This window comes from Bubalus kerabau, chromosome 3 (genome assembly GCF_029407905.1).
Source record: "Bubalus kerabau isolate K-KA32 ecotype Philippines breed swamp buffalo chromosome 3, PCC_UOA_SB_1v2, whole genome shotgun sequence".
Classification (NCBI taxonomy): domain Eukaryota; kingdom Metazoa; phylum Chordata; class Mammalia; order Artiodactyla; family Bovidae; genus Bubalus; species Bubalus kerabau.
Window position 1 is genome coordinate 20,692,480 of NC_073626.1, and position 21,705 is coordinate 20,714,184.

At 42.1% G+C, this 21,705-nt stretch overlaps 2 protein-coding genes and 1 non-coding gene across 3 annotated transcripts; 1 reads left to right on the forward strand and 2 right to left on the reverse strand.

Annotated features, from left to right (window-relative positions):
- Window positions 1–1,179: 1,179 nt before the first annotated feature.
- TRNAI-AAU (transfer RNA isoleucine (anticodon AAU)) lies at window positions 1,180–1,253 on the reverse strand. Its single transcript has one exon. It is a non-coding gene; the product is annotated as a tRNA-Ile (tRNA).
- Window positions 1,254–10,980: 9,727 nt separating this feature from the next.
- On the forward strand, window positions 10,981–21,414 carry LOC129645573 (histone H2B type 1-C/E/F/G/I-like). Its single transcript, XM_055570872.1, has 2 exons — window positions 10,981–11,576; window positions 20,467–21,414. The coding sequence occupies exons 1-2, from the start codon at window positions 11,200–11,202 to the stop codon at window positions 20,498–20,500; spliced, it is 411 nt and encodes a 136-aa protein (XP_055426847.1). The 5' UTR covers window positions 10,981–11,199; the 3' UTR covers window positions 20,501–21,414.
- Window positions 19,620–20,144, reverse strand: LOC129645575 (histone H3.1). Its single transcript, XM_055570874.1, has one exon. The coding sequence runs from the start codon at window positions 20,057–20,059 to the stop codon at window positions 19,649–19,651; it is 411 nt and encodes a 136-aa protein (XP_055426849.1). The 5' UTR covers window positions 20,060–20,144; the 3' UTR covers window positions 19,620–19,648.
- Window positions 21,415–21,705: the final 291 nt, after the last annotated feature.

Genomic DNA, 21,705 nt, shown 5'->3' on the forward strand with positions numbered 1-21,705 from the left:
GAAGAAAATCTTGGGTAGTGGGACTGCTATTTTTTTTTTCTCAATCGGAGTGGATTGTAGCTGGAAGTGTGGTTTTCTAATTTCAATGTGTTTGAATTCATCTCATTTCACAAACGTTAAATTTGCTAGAATGTTCCACTGACCCAGCTCCTAGTGTTCTGTAGAGGGTACTTGAGACTGAAACAGCCTCCCTCCTACAGGAAACATTACAGATAGCCATAGACAGATGGATCCATAGCTAATAAAGGCGGGTGGGAGGAACATTTAAAAATTGTCTTACCCAGTGCAGTCTTGAAGGACCCGTTGGAAATGTAGCGTGACTAGGAGGTCATCAGTCATCTTAACACCTTATTTCCAAAATATTGATAACGTGCCTTAAATTCCTGTGTTAGGTCAACCTATGGCCTCCCCACCTCATCTGACTATCCTTACCCGCTCCATTTTACACTAGGCAGAAAAGATTGTCTTCAGACCTCCCTACCACCTGCGTTTTAAGTCTTTAACTCCCTGAGAACTTGTATCAGTGGAAACACTGGTGTGGGTGAATACATCCAGGGACAGTTTCATTCTGTGCTTGTTTTCTCAAGCTAGATATTAATGGAGCCCACTTCCACTAGCAATAACTAGATTGTACAACGAATTACTTGGTCATCCTTATTTAACAATAGTGATGTCCCAGCTTAAGGTTTTAATATTCCTCCTTCCTGTGTATGTTTTAGTGTCTGTCAATTACTAGATCCTTCCCATTTATGAAATCTCCAAGCCTTGGATAATCTGGAGTCACTGTCTGCATATCTTTTCATGATTATATGTGGTGGCTCCTCTAGCCCGTGGGATTTTCTAGGCAAGAAGCAAGAATACTGGAGTGAGTTGCCATTTCTTTGGCTAGCGGATCTTCCGGACCCAAGGATCGAACTGGGGTCGCCAGCAACTCCTGCCTTGTCAGGCGGAGCCTGGGAGCCAAGGGAGGAGGGGAGGACGCCAAAGGATGAGCTAGTTAAATAGCATTCTCCGGGACACAGTGGTGGTCAGAGAAGCCTGGAGTCCTACGGTCCGAGAGGTAGCAACGAGTAGGACATGGCAACAACGGGGCTCTACCCACTATTCCCAGGTCTGTGTAGGTTGAAGAGGCAAATTTCCTCATAAAGCAGTTGGGGGCCTCCTGGGCACCAAAGAAAGTGGCCTGTACGGGGATCGAACCCGCGACCTTGGCGTTATTAGCACCACGCTCTAACCAACTAAGCTAACCGGCCTTGTTTCCCACTTGGGAAAAATATCCTTCCCATAGTTCCCAGAGACCTTTGAATGGGCAAATCTAAAACTATATTTCTAATCTCGCCACGTGAGACTTTGTTTATTACTCCTGACTTCATAACCTTCTCACAGTGTTCCGTTGTTCCTTTTTTCCTCACCAAGATCCTATGTTCTCCGTGATGTTTCTCAGTTTGCTTCTTTGGCTCCTATTCCTGGCTTGTGATTCGTCCCAAACAACAAACTCTTGTTCTCCATTATCAATTTGTAAACCCTCCTTGAGCCATCTCTTCCAGAATGTGCCATAAATGATAAGACACTAAAAAAAAAACAAACAAAAATTGTAAGACACATGGCACCCCAAAAAGAATTTAATAACAACTATAACTTAGACTATGCTACCCCAAAATATGCCACTATGGCATAAAAATTATTTTCAGCAAAGGAACTTGAAGAACAGCTGATGTAAGAATGGGGCTCTGACTTCCCTTTTTCTTCCCCAAAGCAGATAATTATTCCAATATGAAAGGTGCCATCCCTTTACCAGGAAAAAATAAACAATCTTGTCACCAAAAAATGGGGAGTCCAGGATAAGAGAAATCTGTACAAACAGACCTTGTTAAAATAATCCTTATCTTCCTTTAGTCTCCTCATGTATGTTAGTTGCTATTTCACAATTACTACTCTTTGTTCAAACTAAACACTTAGGCCTAACTGCTTTTTAGATTATCATTTTCCTGTGAAGACTCCCATATACATATAAAAAGATTAAATAAAATTCGCATTCTTTTCTGCTATTAATCTGTCTTATGTCAACTAAATTTTCAAGCCTGGCTAGAAATCCTAAAAGGGTAGAGGAAAGTTTTGCTCCTCCTACAAAGCTTTCCAATCCCTATCATGGCCTGAGAGGTCTCTCTACCTGCATTATTCCCATTCTATGATCACTATCTCCCACAGCAGATTTCATTATCCCCTATAGGAGCCTAACTTTTATTCCAGGCCTGATCGTGCCACCAAGAGGAGCAGAGAGCTAGCCTCTCTCTCTCTCTCCCCCCACTGCCACCCCCCTCTTCCTCCTCCACCTCCTCCTCCTGCTCTCCATCTTCCTCTTCTCCTTCCTATTCTTCTTCTTCTTCACTTTTTGTCAGAAACTGTAAAGAGTCTGAGATCTTACCCTACTTAGGAGATAATAAAATAACCTGTAACTTTTTCATGACTGCTGGCTGTAGACACAACACCTAGATCAGACACAAGAGGCTTTATTATTCACAGCACAGCAGCAACAAGGTTGCATTGGTTCACCTTGCCCACCAAGTCCCACAAGGGCGACCTGGAGGGGCCCAGGTGGATGCTGCATGCACAGTGGGTTTGCATCACAGCCACGGGACAGCTTGGGGGACTGGTGGCTTAAAGTGAGTGTGGCAAGCAAACCTGCTCTTTGTCTGGGGGCAACCACTACCCTATTCTTTAAGGTCCCTCAACCCTGAGTAGCATTCTTGACACACCCTGTGAGAACAGTTAGGAACTCTCAGGGCAGACTGCCTCTTCCAAAGCTGTGTTCAAAAAACTAACATTGAATATATTCAAGCAGGGACACTGATGGTGAGAAATTTTATTGTTAGAGCCATTTGCAGGCAAAGTAGCTATGAGGGTGTGAGGCAGAAGGTCATTTGGGAGATGGGCCCAGAAGAAGTAGCAAGTGTTAGGCTGAGGAAAGAGCAGAGAGTGGAGAGGAGGCAGGGGATTCACTATGTTATTAAAGAGTGCTCAGTTCTGCAAAGGATACTAAGTATATGTTGGACTCAGAAACTAGAGACAAACGTGTTCTAAACACAGAGGATAGGATTGAAGGACAAAACAGGCACCACACACTCATGAGGCACATAAAGAACTCGGCATCTATGAGGCATCTCATATTTAAGAAACCTTGTCGGCCAATCACTTACCCCCTACCCATGGCATGCAGATAAAACCCATTGGTGAGTGACAACTATAGACCAAGCAAAACTTCCCATGTGATCAGACCCAGCTACCTTGGACCTGCTCAGTCCTCTTGTTCAACTTAACTCTGATCCTCACAAGCCCATCATCACACAGGAAGGCTAATGAGGCAAAACAAAAGATGTATGAACATTGTGCTAGAACAAGATTCATCTAGCAGGACCTTCCACTTGTTTGTCTTATCCTGAGGATGGTGTGCAACCCCATCTCTTTCCCTGTGCTTTTTGCAACATTGATTCAAAATCCTAAAACATTTTAATAACCTCTGGGAGAGTTGTGTGGTGCACCTGAAGGTGAAACTGCCACCATAAAATTGCCATTTTGGCATGACTTATTTGAGCTAAAAGCACTTGAAAAACAGGTGCAAATGGGCACTCCTACCTCTCATTTTTGTTCTAAACTCACAGAATCAAACTCCAATGTACCAGAGGAAAAATAGAATCCTTATGACCAGAGATAAACTTTAAGCAGAGAAATCTGCATTGTTAGATTAACCCTCTTTTTTCTGCCATTAACTACTCTAAAAGTCCCTTTAGTTTGTCATTCTCATTAGTGTAATTTAATAAAAATAACATAACAGCTGCCATCTATGGTGTCTGAAAAGAGCCCCAAATTTTCTCTACTCAAAGGACCCATGAACCTTCACTTACCAGTTGGAGGGCCACTATTTAGCCACTAGACACTGTTGGCCCCCAGTTAAGGAATTCCTAGAAAATACAGTAGGAATTAAGGTAGTAGTACCCAACACGCTAGGAAATACAGTAGGAATTAAGATAGTACCCAACATGCTAGGGATGAAAGGCCAAAGTACTATAATTTACCATCTGTATTGTATCAAGCTAACCTACAGAGCACCCAAGTGCAAGCTCTTTCATAGAAAAAGTAGGTGGCCCTGAAAAGGGCCTTTAACTGTGCTACAAGAAGAGCCTTACAAAGCTCAAACTTAACCACCAAATCCATAGAGAGTGCGGCCCTGACGCTTGAGCGCGTAGACCACATCCATGGCGGTGACAGTCTTGCGCTTGGCGTGCTCGGTGTAAGTGACCGCGTCCCGGATCACGTTCTCCAGAAACACCTTCAGCACCCCACGGGTCTCCTCGTAGATAAGACCGGAGATCCGCTTCACTCCTCCACGGCGGGCCAGGCGACGGATAGCCGGCTTTGTGATGCCCTGGATGTTGTCGCGCAAAACCTTACGGTGACGCTTAGCGCCCCCCTTTCCAAGGCCTTTTCCGCCCTTGCCGCGACCAGACATATTACCTAAATGCTGAATACTAATGCCGAATGTGCTTAATACAAGGCCCTGCCGCCTATTATGTAGCGATAGTGCGGACCTTTGTGAAAACTGGAAGATCAGAAAGGCGGGAAACTGCACTGAGTCCCCGCCCCTTCTAAAATCTAAAGTGAAACAGGCTAGGGAGATTTACTTGTATTTAGAAAATGGCTCAGAGGTAAAGAATCCGTCTGCAGTGCGGGAGACGAGGGTTGGGTCGGTCGGAAAGATGCCCTGGAGAAGAATATGACAACCCATTCCAGTATTCTTGCCTGCGAAATCCCATAGATAGAGGAGCCTGGCGAGCTACAGTTTATAAAGGGGCAAACAGTCCGACAAGACTGACCACACACATACTCCATCAATCTATCTGAATCTTAGTAGCTTTCTTCGTACAGTATGATAAAAGCTATTAATAACTGAGTTATTGTAAACAAAATAGCATCTAGTTCGGGGACAATAAATTCCTGGAATCTGTTACTGAAAGCAAAGTACAATAGCTAACACACATTGAAAGATTTAAAAACTTTCTAATATAATACTAGTTTGTACAGTGTGCTTTAATTTATACAAATTGAGCATATACATTTAATCAGTGAAGGATTGCAAAGGAAAAGAATGTAAATTGTCAGGGGCTAATAAAATGTTCTTGTATAGAGGACAGAGGGTGGAAGGGTGATTGTCCTTTCCTGTAGTTGGTGCATGGAATTCAGGCAAAGATATCATAAACTCCAGTGGTGGGCAAAGAAATTTACACAAGTGCCAGAAATAAAAATGTGATCTTCCCTAGGTTTTTATATTATTTAAAAAGAAATTCTTTTTGGTGAGCACATGGGAGCACTAAGATTTAAATGATGCCCTTAAAATAAATAGAATGTTCAAAATGGCTTTTTTAAAATTCACACTTATGATATACCAAGCACACTGTCCTAAAGAGTATAGATTAGCTCAGCCAAGTGCTCCATCAGAAAATTTGAGATTATGAATGTCAAATTTCAGAACAATTTATTTTGAGGTGGCAGCACCAAGAGCTAAACCAATCACACACCAGCATAAATGAATGAAATTTCAATTCAGTGGACATATCATCACTAAAACAGGCAGAAGAAAGGAAAATATTGCTGTTTAAGAAAAACAAAACAAACACATCCAAAAAAGAACATTAACTTGTTAAACAACACTTGAAATCCACAGGAATACACAATAGCAACTCATAAAGAATTCTCACAGCTTTTTTTAACATTGTCAAATAAAATATACATTTTGAAATAACAAAATTTACAAAAAGTTGCTACAATAGTATCTAGAGTTCCTCTAGCCAGAGTTTCCCTAATGGTGACATCTTATATAGCTATATCATAATATCAAAGGCAGTAATTGACACTGGCAAAGTACTGTTAACTAGCATACAGGCCTTATTCAGCTCTCACAGATTTTCATATTGCCTGCGTGTGTGTGTCTGTGTCTGTCTGTGTGTTTGTATGTGTAGTCTTATGCCATTTTAAAACATGCATCAGTTCATGTAACTATCACCTCAACATTGACACAAAACTATTCTATTATTACCAAGGAACTCTTCAATGTTAATGTTTTATAGTTACATCCACCAGCATCTTCGCTGTCTTGGGGCAATCACTAATCTGTTATTCATCTCAGTATCATCACTTTGAGAATGTTATATAAATGGAATAATACAATATATAACTTTTTAAGATTGGCTTTTTTACTAAGCATTACCCATGTAGACAGTTGCACGTATTAATGTCAATAGCTTCTCATTTTCTTGCTGAGTAGGATGCCATTGTATGGGTGTCTGAGAATTAATACAACCATTGACCAATTGAAAGATACGAACTTGTTTCTAATTTGTAAATGAAGATGTTATGAACAGTTTTCTTTTTCCCCAGCCACCCCCACACCATTTGGTTTGCTTTTAGTATCTCCTGCATGCCACCTGAAAATTACATATTTTTTAAATGGCAGAAATGCTGCTATGATGCCTGGGAGGCTAACAGGCCTTTCAGTCATCACACAGAAATCATACAGCATTGCCATTATTTCTTGAAAATTTGTCTCAAAATTCAAAAACATTGCACTGAGCTATTCCAGCTGTTTCTGAAATCTGACTTCTGGTTTCTGTAGCTGAGGATTTGCTCCACAACAGTCTGTAATGTTTATTAATTAAACTGTTGGTGTCCAGATCCTTTGGTTCCTGCCAGGGGACTAATGTTTTCACTTCTATGCAGAACTATTCACTTAGGGCCTCGAGAGCCTCCAGTGTTGCTTAATCTCCCCAGGCTAGGAGTAAACCCAGCAATAAGGCTGAGATTTCCCATTGCTAATGTCTATAAAACCTGACAGAATACAGAAATCTTGCATTGCTCCATGGTTTATCCTAGGATTCTACCTTTGTTGGAAGAAAGTTGGGAGCTGTTGTCTCATTGGCTCTTTTCCTGAGGATTAATAATAAATGATGACTGCAAACTCTGCCTTAGTGACTACATCATGTTTTTCTTGCAGAGTGCAGACACATTCTGCACAATCTGAGTTTTCAGTAACTTGCTGCAACAAGCTCTAAATTCCTGGAGTGTTGAACATCCTTATTAGTCTGGGCCCCAGATTTGGTGAATTTATGCTCTCCCCATCTGCATCACTAACTGCTGGTGGTGCTGCTGGACACTGAATTCTGGAAATCCCACGGAACCAATGTTTTGGATACCAGATCTCTATTTTTAGTACAGAAAGGATGACTACATTTACCAAATGATGTATTGTTCAGCACAAAAACAAATGGATTAGCGGCAAACTGGTCTCCAGTAGTACTCAGCATGGGTCCTAAAATATCAGTGTGTATGCATGCCACTTTCTGGCTGCTCAAGGACCAGTGCTTTTTATCATATACTACATCATCCCTGGACTTCCTGTCTCAAGGACAGGAAAATTTCAATTATTTTGCCTGATCTAATAATTAAATTACTACAAACAAAGCTAGTGAAGGTGGTGGATTTCCAGCTGAGCTATTTAAAATCCTAAAAGATGATGCTGTTAAAGTGCTGCACTCAATATGCCAGCAAATTTGGAAAATTCAGCAGTGGTCATAGGGCTGGGAAAAGTCCGTTTTTATTCTAATACCAAAGAAAGGCAATGCCAAAGAATGTTCAAACTACCATGCAATTTCTCTCATTGGCAAGCTAGCAAGTTAACGCTAAAAATCATTCAAGCTAAGCTTCAAAAATACGTGAACCAAGAACCTCCAGATGTACAAGATGGATTTAGAAAAGGCAGAGGAAACAGAGATCAAACTGCCCACACCCATTGGATCACAGAAAAAGAAGAAAAATCCCAAAGAAAATACCTACTTCTGCTTCATTGACTTCGGTAAACCCTTTTTGTCTATTACAACAAACTGTGGAAAATTCTTAAAGAGATGGCAATACCAGACCACCTTACCTGTCTCCTGAGAAACCTGTATGCAGGACAAGAAGCAACCTGACCAAGACTGGTTCAAAACTGGGAAAGGAGTATGTCAAGGCTGTATATTGCCACACTGCTTATCTAACTTCTGTGCAGAGTATATCATGTGAAATGCCAGGCTGAATGAAACACAAGCTGGAATCAAGATTGCTGGGAGAAAAGTCAACCTCAGATATGCAGATGACACCACTGCAATGGCAAAAAGCGAAGAGGAACTAAAGAGCCTCTTGATGAGGGTGAAAGAGGAAAGTGAAGAAGTAGATTTAAAAGTCAACATTCAAAAAGCTAAGATCATGGCATCCAGTTTGAGCACTTCAAGGGAAATAGATGGGGAAACAATGGAAACAACGACAGACTTTATTTTCTTGGGCTGGAAAATTACTGCCAACACTGATTGCAACCATGAAATTATAAGATGCTTACTCCTTGGAAGAAAAACTATGACAAACCTAAACAACTTATTCAGAAGCAGAGACACAACTTTGCCAACAAAGGTCCGTACAGTCAAAACTATGGTTTTTCCAGCAGTCACGTACAGATGTAAGAATTGGACCATAAAGAAGGCTGAGCACCTAAGAGTCAATACTTTTGCACTGAGGTGCTGGAGAAGACTCAAGAGTCCCTTCAACAGCAAGATTAAACCAGTCAATCCTAAAGGAAATCAGTCCTGAAAGTTCATTGGAAGGACTGTCACTGAAGCTGAAGCTTCAATACTTCAGCCACCTGATGTGAAGAACTGACTCACTGGAAAAGGCCCTGATGCGGGAAAGACTGAGGACAGGACAAAAGGATGAGATGGTTGGGTGGCATCACTGACTCAATGGACATGAGTTTCAGCAAACTCTGAGATAGTGAATGACAGGGAAGCCTGGAGTGCTGCATTTGATGGGAACCGACATGACAGGGACTGAAAAATACAACTAAACCAAGATGACAGATAAGGGGTGGGGGTGGGGGGGTGGGGAGGGGGGTGGGGAGGGGTGTTGGTAATTTACACAGGAAAGTCACTTAGAAGACCCAAGAAGTAACCAAAGCAGGTTCAATACACACACACACATATATATATACATATATGACTTGTACTTGAAGTAGAATTGTTTGCTTATATAACTTAGCATTTACTTCTCATAATGCATCCTATTATACTGGTTTAAGAATATCTTCACACTACTTGCTGCTTATAGAGGAAGAGGATCACTATTTTCAGGGTTTAAGAGGATCGCATCACTTTTTTTGCTGTTTAACTTTTCGGATTGCAATGAAAGTTTCAGGTGTCAATGCCCTGGTTTTTACATGTAAAACAGGTTGCAAGTCAACTATTTTCCTAGGATTGGTACATGGAACACGGAGTTATGCTCTGCTCCCACTGTTTTGTTAGAGGTTCTTTTGGAGATGATCTACTTTGTGATACAGTTCTTCCAAGTGAAGTTGTAGGTGGCTCTGAAAAGAGCCTTTGGGTTTGGTATTAGTAGTTGGTGTCGACAATTTACGCCCTCTCCCCGCGGATGCGGCGGGCAAGCTGGATGTCCTTGGGCATGATGGTAACCCGCTTGGCGTGGATGGCACACAGGTTGGTGTCCTCGAAGAGCCCCACCAGGTAGGCCTCGCACGCCTCCTGTAGCGCCATCACGGCCGAGCTCTGGAAGCGCAGGTCGGTCTTGAAGTCCTGCGCGATCTCGCGCACCAGCCGTTGGAACGGCAGCTTGCGGATCAGCAGCTCCGTGGACTTCTGGTAACGGCGGATCTCTCGCAGGGCCACCGTGCCGGGACGGTAGCGGTGCGGCTTCTTCACGCCGCCGGTGGCCGGCGCGCTCTTGCGGGCCGCCTTGGTGGCCAGCTGCTTGCGCGGCGCCTTACCGCCGGTGGACTTGCGGGCAGTCTGCTTAGTACGAGCCATCAAGACGAACTGAAAAAACTGTTGCAACTCAAGCCCGGCTCTTCTTGCTCTTATTTATAAAGGCGAAGTCATCCTGATTGGTCCGAATCTTCAAATTTCGCGCGGTGAAAGAAGGAACTGGATAAGCCTTGTGATTGGCTACCAGTTCTCACTTTGGAAAACCTTGATCTTTTGATGTTCTGTATTTTCTCTGTAAATTCTCCATCTATTCACCCTGTATTTTATGTGCTTTATATTTACCTTAATTGGTTTTAATCCCTTTGTTCGAGATTGTTTGGGAAGAGACAAAAAAGAAAGTCCCACAGATCCGCGCCCTTTCAAAAACTCCGTTTCTGAATGTTATTGATCGAGTGCAGCTTCGTCATTTATCAGAGGTTCTAATTTTGAATAAATGTTTTATTTTTGCAATGCAAGTATCGTATTATAGAATTTCCAACCCTTCAACAAACATTGCCATCACTTCCAGACACTGTTCCTAGGAAACATGAAAATACTACCGCTGTTGAAATGTGACGATGCTGCTGCTGCTGCTGCTAAGTAGCTTCAGTCGCGTCCGACTCTGTGCGACCCCATAGACGGCTGCCCACCAGGCTTCCCCGTCCCTGGGATTCTCCAGGCAAGAATACTGAAGTGGGTTGCCATTTCCTTCTCCAACGCATGCAAGTGAAAAGTGAAAGTGAAGTCGCTCAGTCGTGTCCGACTCCTAGCGACCCCATGGACTGCAGCCTACCAGGCTCCTCCGCCGTGGGATTTTCCAGGCAAGAGTACTGGAGTGGGTTGCCATTGCCTTCTCCGACGATGCTGAATCTTGGTAAATCTTAAATGTTTGATCAAGCCAAACTGGAAATGCCAATGGCTTAATTCTTAAAACATTTCAGTATTTAGCAAAATTTTATGTTTTTTCTACAATTACTAACTCGGTAACTTAATTTTGGCCGAAAACTAGAATCATAAATTTATATTGGGCTTTTGTCTCTTTAGGTCCACATCGAGGACGAAACAAGGCTCACAAGTAAATATTTAAGTTCAAAACATTAATCCTTTACAGTTTTGAAAACGGAAACTTTTTCTTACCTGGTGGCTGAGGATATCCAGGGTTCGTTCCAGTTAAACAGCCAATCAAGAAATAGAATCGAAATCGCCTTATTTGCATACAACGTTTCTACTGGCTGACTTGATCCAATCAGCGATTGAGATAGATCAAGCATCTATTTGCATAGTAGCCCTACAAATATAGGCCGGCACTATAAGTCGCATTATTCAGTTTTCTTTGTCAGTTTATTCTGTGTGACGTTCTTCCATCATGCCTGAGCCGGCTAAATCTGCTCCTGCTCCGAAGAAGGGTTCTAAGAAGGCGGTGACCAAGGCGCAGAAGAAGGACGGGAAGAAGCGCAAGCGCAGCCGCAAAGAGAGCTACTCCGTGTATGTGTACAAGGTGCTGAAGCAGGTCCACCCGGACACCGGCATCTCGTCCAAAGCAATGGGCATCATGAACTCCTTCGTCAACGATATTTTTGAGCGCATCGCTGGCGAGGCATCGCGCCTGGCGCATTACAACAAGCGTTCGACCATTACATCCAGGGAGATCCAGACTGCCGTGCGTCTTCTGTTACCTGGGGAGTTGGCCAAGCACGCCGTGTCCGAGGGCACCAAGGCTGTCACCAAATACACCAGTTCCAAGTAAATGTTTTTAGGAGCTGTCAAACCCAAAGGCTCTTTTCAGAGCCACTCACATTTTCCCAAAGGGCTTTAATACTGGATATTGTTGTAATCTCTAGGGGAAAAGTAATGCTGAATTTCAAAGTTATGACTTTATGATTTTAATTTTTCAGAAAATTTTCTCTTTAGTAATTCTTATAACTAGGTAACTTAATCAGTTTAAAAGAAATGAGCTATTTCAATACAGATAGGCAGACCGTTTCTAACTAGAATAAACTATAAATCTCTGGAGATTGAGGCACAACAGCTATTAACCTTTTCCCTGAGCAATTAGTAACTTCATTTGCTTGTTTCCCTTGTTAGATGTGGTCTCTGGTTGAATTCCTAACAATGGGATAAGAGTAAACTTATATTTGTGGGTCTGGGGCATAATAGCCTCCCAGAAAGACTAGATGCTCTTTCTCTTCCCAGGGCAAAAGTGTTTTAAAAACTGAACAGGGCCAAACTAATGCTAACCCCAATGTTACCAGACCAAGACTTAAGTACAACTTTGGCTTCTCTAGAAATGGAATCTTTACTGTTCAACCAAAAATTGTCTAATCACAGTTAGTCAGACTAACAGACCCCTGTCATCCCCTAAAGCAGCAGTCTCCACCCTTTTGGGCGCCAGGGATCGATTTCATGAAAGAAGGTTTCCCCATAATGGGTGGGGGGACGGTTTGGGGATAATTAAAGCCCATTACTTTTTTTTTTTTTTTTTTGGAGGCTGTGTGCTCAACTTTTTTGAAGTGCTCATTTTTTTTCTTTTTTTAAAATGATTTTATTTATTTTAATTCGGGGCTAATTACTTTACAATATTGTAGTGGTTTTTGCCATACATTGACACGAATCAGCCATGGGTATAACATGTGTCCCCCATACCGAACTCCCTTCCCACCTCCCTCCCCATCTTAGCCCTCAGGGTCCTCCTAGTCCACCGGCCCTGAGCACCCTGTCTCATGCATCAAACTTGGACTGGCCATCTATTTCATATATGGTAATATACATGTTTCGAATCATCCCACACTCATCTTCACCCACAGAGCCCAAAAGTCTGTTCTTTGTGTCTCGTTTGCTGTCTCGCCGCATGTAGGGTCATCCTTACCATCTTTCTAAATTCCATATATATGCGTTAATATACTGTATTGGTGTTTTTCTTAATGACTCTACTCTGTATAATAGGCTCCAGTTTCATCCACCTCATTAGAACTAATTCAAATACATTCTTGTTAATAGCTGAGTTTCCATTGTGTATATGTAGCACACCTTTCTTATCCATTCGTCTGCCGATGGACATCTAGGTAGCTTTCATGTCCTAGCTATTGTAAACAGCTCAAGCACATTACATTTAGTGTGCACTTTATTTCTATTATTATTACATTAATAACAGGCATTAGATCCTGGAATAATCAACCCACTTTTCTTCCTAGTATAATTTCCCTGTTCCTGCTCCTTTCTGCCTAGAAAAACCTTTCATTTCATATAGCTCCTCGGAGCTCCTTTCTGTCTGCTAGATTGGCAGCTGCCAGATTCATGAATCACTGAATAAAACCAATAACATTTCTAACATGTAGTCCGTGGAGTTCTATTTTTAACATGTGAAAGCAATGTGTTAAGATAATTGAGATACAAATATAAAAGGACATGGAGGTGGGGGGCATCATCCCTGGTGGGCCAATGGTTAAGGCTCCATTGATTCCACTGCAGGGGGCACAGGTTCTATCCCTGGTCAAGGAGTTAAAAATCCCATGGCCAGGGGGAAAGAAAAAAAAAAGGCACATATGCTCCAGAATCACTGCTTGGAAGAAAGAGTTGCCTGCTGATCTAGAATACCCTATTGGATCTCACAAAAGCAGAGAATAAACTTGCAATAAGCCTTTAAGGTTGTCAGTTAAAAATAAATAAACCAAAAGTTGAGAATTATGTTTTATTCAGCAGGTATACCAAGGATTGAAACCCATGAGACAGCCTCTCAGAAAGCTCTAAGGGACTATTCTGAAGAGGTAAGGGAGAACCAAGATATATAGGAGTTGGGGGTGGGAAGAGGGAAGCAGGTACTTAAAACATCAAAAAATTACGGTTAATTAAAGAAAACAGACATTTCAAGCTAGTGAATTTTTCATACTTTTCTATGTCTGAGAAGATCCAAGAGTCTGGGCTCATTGAAATCATTCCTTTGATATGTAACTTAACTACCTAGGGCCAGTATCCTATTTTTCTGCATCCTGAATCCACTCAGTGTGCACAGTTGTGGGGATGGGGTGGCAGTTTCAGAGGCTTAAGGCTAGATGGCTGCCACATCCTTTGTTTACTGATACAGCAAGTGACATTCTTCATCTACAAAGTTTGGAAATTTACCTTATATACCCTCCACCATGATAATCTCTATTTTCTAAAAAGTTCAGTTACTTGCTGCTGGATCTCAAACCTTGTAGAACCAGATGGCTAGCAACATTCTTTAGTTGGCAAAGGACAGAGGAAATTTTCTTCCAAGACAATTTCATAGTTATTTGGCAAAACCTGAACAACACCAGTTTCCTGTCCTTCCTTGAACACTGCTTCTAAAAAATTAGAGTAATTAACAGCCTATACACCCTAATGAAAGTCTCTGCATTTGAACTGCAGTCTCTCCCAATAGGAAGGGTTCAGAAGATACATGATCTCTTGCTTCAATGCCAAGAGTCAGTTATAGCTTAGATCAGCACTTGATAACATGCATCATTTTTATCATAAATAAATTTGTTTTCTTTCAAAAAATCATGCGTTTGGCCATCAAATCACCACCATTTTGAAGGTTTTCGTATGGAATTCTATTAGCCATGAGCCAAAAGATGAACAGTTTTATTTATATTTGGAGACTCATTAGTAAATAGCCAATATAATCTTAGAAAATGTACTTATTACAGTGTATAAAGCCTTTTTAGAAATACTACATTTGAATTCTCTTTTTTCTGAAAAGTAAAACAATGGTAGTAATTATTTGGAACCTCAAAATATCTTACTTTTGGGACTTCCCTGGTGGTCTAGTGGCTAAGACTCCATGCTCCCAATGCAGGGGACTCAGGTTCCATCTCTGGTTGAGAAACTAGATACCTCTGCTGATAATAAAAATCTCTCATGCTGAAACTTTAAAAAAAAAAAAAAAAAAAAAAAACCCATGTGCTGCAACTAAGACCCATTTTGGTTAAATACCCTTTTTTAATCTTACTTTTCATTTTAAATAGTCACAGAATTAATACTCTCCCTAATGACTAGTACTTCTTGAACTGGCTGGCAGTTGTCTCCCTCGGGTTAGTACTCATCTATTTCTGCTCTGGCCTCAGTTTATTTTCTGTGTTGGGGCCAGTGTGAGGAAAGCAGGAGAGACTCTATCTTGAAGCCTGTCATCTGTCTTAAAGACTGGATATGAACTGGGCCTGAAGCCTGCCCAAGAGTGAAGAAACCACTGCTAGTGAAAACCAGGTCTTCTGGAGACTTCCCTCCCTACAGATGACAAATGGAGATTGTAGTTGAGGTCAGGATGCCCCTGTTAGATTAACCATGAAGACATGCTCTCTGATGTATAATCATTGTTCCCCCGCTTTAACCTTGTTTGTTCTCCTAGCACCTACTTGTAAAACTCAATCATATACAACAAAGAGGTTGCTAACATGTAACCAGTCACATAGTGGCGGGTATAAAACTGGACCTCTCAGAAACATCAGGGTCCTTGCTGGGAACTGATTCCCCTTGGACCCGCTGGCATAATTAACTGTACTCCATGAGTGTCCTCCGAGGTGTGTTTTGTGACTCCAGATTCTACAACATCTGAATTGAATGTATTCAGGAAAATGGAGTAAGACTTTGGGGGTGGGGGGTGGGGAGTGGGGGGCGATGTGTAAACTCATTGATGAGCTATCCAGAAACTCCAGCTTGTGAAAGAAGAAGAGAAAGTTGGTTCTATACTGTGGCCATGGTTCCAAGTAATGCTTCCAACATGGGACCTTTGCAATCATTGTTTCCTTTGTGAAGAATGATCCTTCTACAGAAGTATGAAGATCCCACTCCCTTCCAGATTTCATGCCACTGGCTTTCATGTCTCATTTCAGTTGTGAAGTCTTCCCCACTTACCCTATTTAAAATGGCAACTGTCCACTACCCATCTCCCACTCTATGACGGTCCCTAATCCCCTTGGACTCTTTATGTTTTCTTAATCCTCTTGACCTGCCAAAATACTGTGTTTAACTTTGTTCATTTTCTCTCAGTGAACTCCACACAGAAAGATCTCTGCCATGATATGCACTGTTTTTTCCAGCACCTAGAACATTGTTGAGCACACAGTACTCACTCAAAAAGGTTTTGATGAATGGATGGATGAGGTAAAAGGAAAATATGCATGTAACACAAAATGCCTTCCATTCTCTAACCCCAGAGATAAAATCCATGACAGATTTAACAAAATGAACCACTATAGAAGGTATTCCCCTTCACTATGCTTCTGTTTCTTCATCATAGTATTTGAGGTAACATGGCCCCCCCAACCCACAGAGTTATTGTGAGGATTAAATTAAATAATCCATGCAGAAACTCAGGTAGACTTTGACTTTATAAACTCATGAATCTTTTACCAGCTGGACAGCTCCAAAGGCCATTATTGTTAGCATCTCTTTTTGGCAACTGACATAACAATCAAGAGTGCTATATGGACACAGCTTGAATTCAGCCAGATCTGCTACTGACTGAAGGACCTAGTGAAATAAAGCTGGAAAGCTCACCATTTTCCCTTATACAGAAACTCTTTGCCGGGTTCTGAAAGACATTTGAATTCACAACCCCAATAAATCAAGTTTGGTACCTGAGAGCAAACAATTTGCCTGTGGTCATAAAACTAGTAAATTGAAGTATGAATCGACTTTAACTCCAAAGGTTTATATTTTATGAATAATTTTCTCTTTTCTCCCTAACTATAAATCTCCCAGATCAGCCTCTATTTTCAAGGTCTGAATAGCACAAAATGAAGAAAACTGGGCTTTGATTTTTGTGCTGGAGCACAATTGAGCCAACTAAAAACCACTCCAGTGTTCTTGCTTGGAGAATCCCATAGACAGAGAAGCCTGACAAGCCACAGTCCGTGGGATTGCAAAAGAGCTAAACAGGGCTGAGCACACATGCAGTAAGAATAAAGCTGCTGCTGCTGCTAAGTCGCTTCAGTCGTGTCTGACTCTGTGCGACCCCATAGACGGCAGCCCACCAGGCTTCCCTGTCCCTGGGATTCTCCAGGCAAGAACACTGGAGTGGGTTGCCATTTCCTTCTCCAATGCATGAAAGTGAAAAGTGAAAGGGAAGTTGCTCAGTCGTGTCCGACTCTTAGCGACCCCATGGACTGCAGCCTACCAGGCTCCTCCATCCATGGGATTTTCCAGGCAAGAGTACTGGAGTGTGGTCCCGTTGCCTTCTCTGAAGAATAAAGCAGAACCTGATTAAATGAGAGAAAAGGACACAAAAACTCCTGTGTTCAACTTCTCTCAAGTTCTTCCATTTCACTCAGAGCAAATGCTAAATTCTTTACAACGGTATACAAGCCCCTACAGGATCATGCTTCCTTTCATTTCTCTGCTTTTTAATCTCCTCCTACAGTGCCCAGCCCTTTCCACATAGCCACCCTAGCTCTTCAGCATTTCTTCCTCCTTTTACCCCAGCTTGCCTCTTCACCTTTCAACATTTTGCTGAGATAAATGGCTTCTTAGTGCCATCTTCATTGGTTACCTTACCTAAATTTCAACTCTTCATAAGAATCCTTATACTTGCTTCATTGCACTCATTTATTACATATATTTGTTTATCTGATTTATTGTTTATTCCAGAGTCAAATATAAATTCCATGAGAGCAAAGAATTTTGTCTGTTTGGATCTCATCTGAGTATATTCCCAATGCATAGAACAGCATCTGGTACTGTTATAAACTCAATAAATATATGTGGAATGAATTAAAATTTTATCAATCTTAGATATTGTTTGTTGAGAGTTATCATGACATCATAATTAGGTTTTAAAATGGTAGATGTATATTAAAATGCTACCAGAGGAAATGATACAATTTCCTCAACAGTCATCAAGGCAACAATCAAGGTAGAAGAGGTATAGATAAAACATATTTGCCCGGTGTTGGTGATGTTAAGGATGGGTAAACTTTTATCTGTACTTCCATATATTCTCAAATGTTGCATAATAAAAAAATAATAATAATTGAGAATGAAATTATATGGGCGATAGGAGATAAATTGATAAATAAATTTTTAAAAGACTATGGAGAAGTCTTTAAAAGACCATCAGAAAGCCCAAATAGGACATTGTGCTGATCTGTACAGGAAAGGCCCAATGTGAAGACAGAAGTCAGACACAACTGAGCAACTAAGCACAGCATACACCACAGATGTAGAATAATACTCCTTGAAATATCCCTGCTGCTACTGCTAAGTCGCTTCAGTCGTATCCGACTCTGTGCGACCCCATAGATGGCAGCCCACCAGGCTCCCTTGTCCCTTGGATTCTCCAGGCAACAATACTGGAGTGGGTTGCCATTTCCTTCTCCAATGCATGAAAGTGAAAAGTGAAAATGAAGTCGCTCAGTCGTGTCCGACTCTTCGAGACCCCGTGGACTGCAGCCTACCAGGCTCCTCCGTCCATGGGATTTTCCAGGCAGGAGTACGGGAGTGGGGTGCCATTGCCTTCTCCCTGAAAACCTGGTAATGTCAACTGCTGAAAGCAGCTCCATTTCTCAATATGCTGTTGGCTGTGAAAGTTGCTTGGTCATGTCCGACTCTGCGACCCCATGGACTACAGTCCATGGAATTCTCCAGACAAGAATACTGGACTGGGGAGGCTTTCTCTACTCCAGGGGATCTTCCCAACCCAGGGATTGAACACAGGTATCCCACAATGTGGGCAGATTCTTTACCAGCTGAGCCACTAGGGAAGCCCATTTCTCAATATAGACTCACAATCTCAATATAGACTCAGGTGTTATGTGCAATTTCTTGAAAGAAATTTCAATTTATATAAATAAATGTAGTTTACTAAGAGTTCACAGTATGCCTTTCTTGAAGAGACCAAAAATACCATCCCTCACCCTACTCCACGCTTAATTTAATTTTTTAAACATGACTGACAAATAGACTTCTGAAACTAGCATTCATAAATCAGCTGCGGTGAACTTCGTACAATGTAGACTGTGACTCAGTAGACATGAAGGGTCCGAAAACCTAACATTTCGAGCAAATTTCCAACTGACGCTCATGCGGCTGTCACAGACACTTTATGAGTGGTGAAATTGTAGAAGTCAGCATGGCTCTTCCTTGAGTACTGCCACCAATAAGCTTAACAGAAATACTGATTGGGTGATCTTTTTTTATATAAGTCGCTGTCAACAAAAGTGCCCTGACTGCTCTCTGTGTAAAACGACCTTTTATAGGGAAGCCAAAACTGTCTCACTTTGAACCTGGCTGTGATTGGAACTGAGCAAATTGAGGTTTCAGAAACAGGCAGCAAAAACAAATGCTCTAGTTTCTCAACTGTCAATGCCCAAATATGTGAATATAGCTCTAAAAAGGATAAACAGCAAACCCACAATCACCTCCACCCATATTCAGCCTTTTGTTTTCTATGTGCTCAAATAACCCAACCTGACACTAACACTACGCGAATTTTTGCCCTTTCCAAACTATATAAACACGACTTATTGTCAAGTTTAATAATCCCCCAGTTCACCTGCCTAAAGTCCTCATATTCCACTTTCAAGACAGAAACCAACTTACTACCTTTGAGTAACTTCTGCACACTACCTATCAACAGTATATAAAGCCAAACAATGGGAAGCGCAGTAGATCCTTTTGTATGTTCACTAGGTACCCCTTAGAAATAAGCTGACCAACTATTTAAAGATGCCCAGATTTAAATCTGCTTGCATCCTGAACCAAAACACTCAAGACGCTTAATTTTAAATGACAGCTGTTTTAAAGAAATTGTGGGTGGCTCTTAGAAGAGCCTTTTTCGTTGGAGTGAGACAGTTGAAGCTTTACGCCCTCTCCCCGCGGATGCGGCGGGCAAGCTGGATGTCCTTGGGCATGATGGTGACGCGCTTGGCGTGGATGGCACACAGGTTGGTGTCCTCGAAGAGCCCCACCAGGTAGGCCTCGCACGCCTCCTGCAGCGCCATCACCGCCGAGCTCTGGAAGCGCAGGTCAGTCTTGAAGTCCTGCGCGATCTCGCGCACCAGCCGCTGGAACGGCAACTTGCGGATCAGCAGCTCCGTGGACTTCTGGTAACGGCGGATCTCTCGCAGGGCCACCGTGCCGGGGCGGTAGCGGTGCGGCTTCTTCACGCCGCCAGTGGCCGGCGCACTCTTGCGGGCCGCCTTGGTGGCCAGCTGCTTCCGCGGTGCTTTACCACCGGTGGACTTGCGGGCTGTCTGCTTAGTACGAGCCATGGCGATACAAAGAAAAAAAGACTAGATGTATCGAGAAAGACATCCCGTTTATATATACTCAGAAACATTCTGATTGGTCTTACTCTAGTTCAAAACTCCCGCGAAACAAATCCATTGGCTGAAGAGTCACTGAAGTGATTGGTCAATTTCTAAAGATTCTGATTGGATGAATTAGTTCACTTTTCAATCCTTTTTGTTGAAGTCTGCTCTCCAAAGGAGCTAATATTCTAGTTCTAAATTCAGGGCTTCTCAAACTGTAAATAAGGAACCACTTGGACATCAGGAAAGATGCCTGTTCTGATTCAGATCTATGTAATGGGGCTGAAATTCTGAGGATCAAGCTTTAGAAACAGGTTTACTTGTATTCTTTTTTTTTCTCAATGGTTATTTTTCTGTTCTGAATTCAGATTGCCTTGGACAACCACTTCCTGGCTCCATTAGGAAATCACAGGGAAAGCGACAGGCCAGAGGTGAGCGGCAAAAATGCGAAGAAAAAAAATAGAAGAAAATCATTGACTTTCCCGTAGTGGCCAAATGGGATTTATGCTTCAGTTTGTTATAGCAGAAACTAGTAGCCTCCATTTTAGACTCTATTCTTTGAGCCCACTCTGACAGATGGTTTTCTTTCTTGCTTACCCACACTTTGAAAATGATTACTTTATGGTTAGAATTTACTAACAACCAGCGAAGCTAATTTTGAAATTTCCCTGTGAAAAGGAGCACAAATTTGCATCCTTACCGACGGCCCTATTTCCCACTCCAAGACTGTAGACGTTTTCCAGTAGTCATGTATGGACGTGAGAGTTGGACTATAAAGAACGCTGAACGCCGAAGAATGGATGCTTTTGAACTGTGGGGTTGGAGAAGACTCTTGAGAGTCCCTTGGACTGCAAGGAGATCCAACCAGTCCATCCTAAAGGAAATCGGTCCTGGGTGTTCATTGGAAGGACTGATGTTGAAGCTGAAACTCCAATACTTTGGCCACCTGATGCGAAGAGCTGACTCATTTGAAAAGACCCTGATGCTGGGAAAGACTGAGGGCAGAAGGAAAAAGGGACGACAGAGGATGAGATGGTTGGATGACATCACCGACATGAGTTTGGGTAGGCTCCGGGAGTTGGTGATGGACAGGGAGGCCTGGCATGCTGCAGTTCATGGGGTCGCAGAGTCGGACACGACTGAGCGACTGAACTGAATTGAGATTGTATAAAATTCCTTCCTACTCTTTTTCAAGGGAGGGCAGAGTCAAAGCAATAAAAACTACCATTTTCTACTTCACCCTAACTGTCGCCAGGTTTCCATTCGGCACCAGTGAACAGAAATTGATTTATTTGAAAAGCCCGCACTGATCTCAGGGGTCCTTTCCTTTTGCTGTTTCAAAAGACCGTAGCCTGACATTCCAGGCTACCACCACTAATTTGTTTTCCTTTTCTCTAGAGAAACAGCCACTCCAGCTTTTGTAAACGTTACCCTTGCTGTTGAAACTACCATTTTCCTGTATAAATTCATTTTCCTGAATCACATTTGGAGAACTCCCGTCAAGGAAAAAGGATAACTTCGGGTAAACATGCTGTACTATCTACCCAGTAGCTTCAATGTAAGTATTACAACGCATAGACGGAGTACTGTTGTTTACGAGCTCTTTT

What these genes read in the sequence shown, in the direction of transcription:
- LOC129645573 (XM_055570872.1), top strand. Translation starts at nt 11,200, where the DNA reads ATGCCTGAGCCGGCTAAATCTGCTCCTGCTCCGAAGAAGGGTTCTAAG. An exon ending in ACCAAATACACCAGTTCCAA is followed by an intron (nt 11,577 to 20,466) that starts GTAAATGTTTTT and finishes TTCTGAATTCAG; the next exon opens with ATTGCCTTGGACAACCACTT.
- LOC129645575 (XM_055570874.1), bottom strand. Translation starts at nt 20,059, where the DNA reads ATGGCTCGTACTAAGCAGACAGCCCGCAAGTCCACCGGTGGTAAAGCA.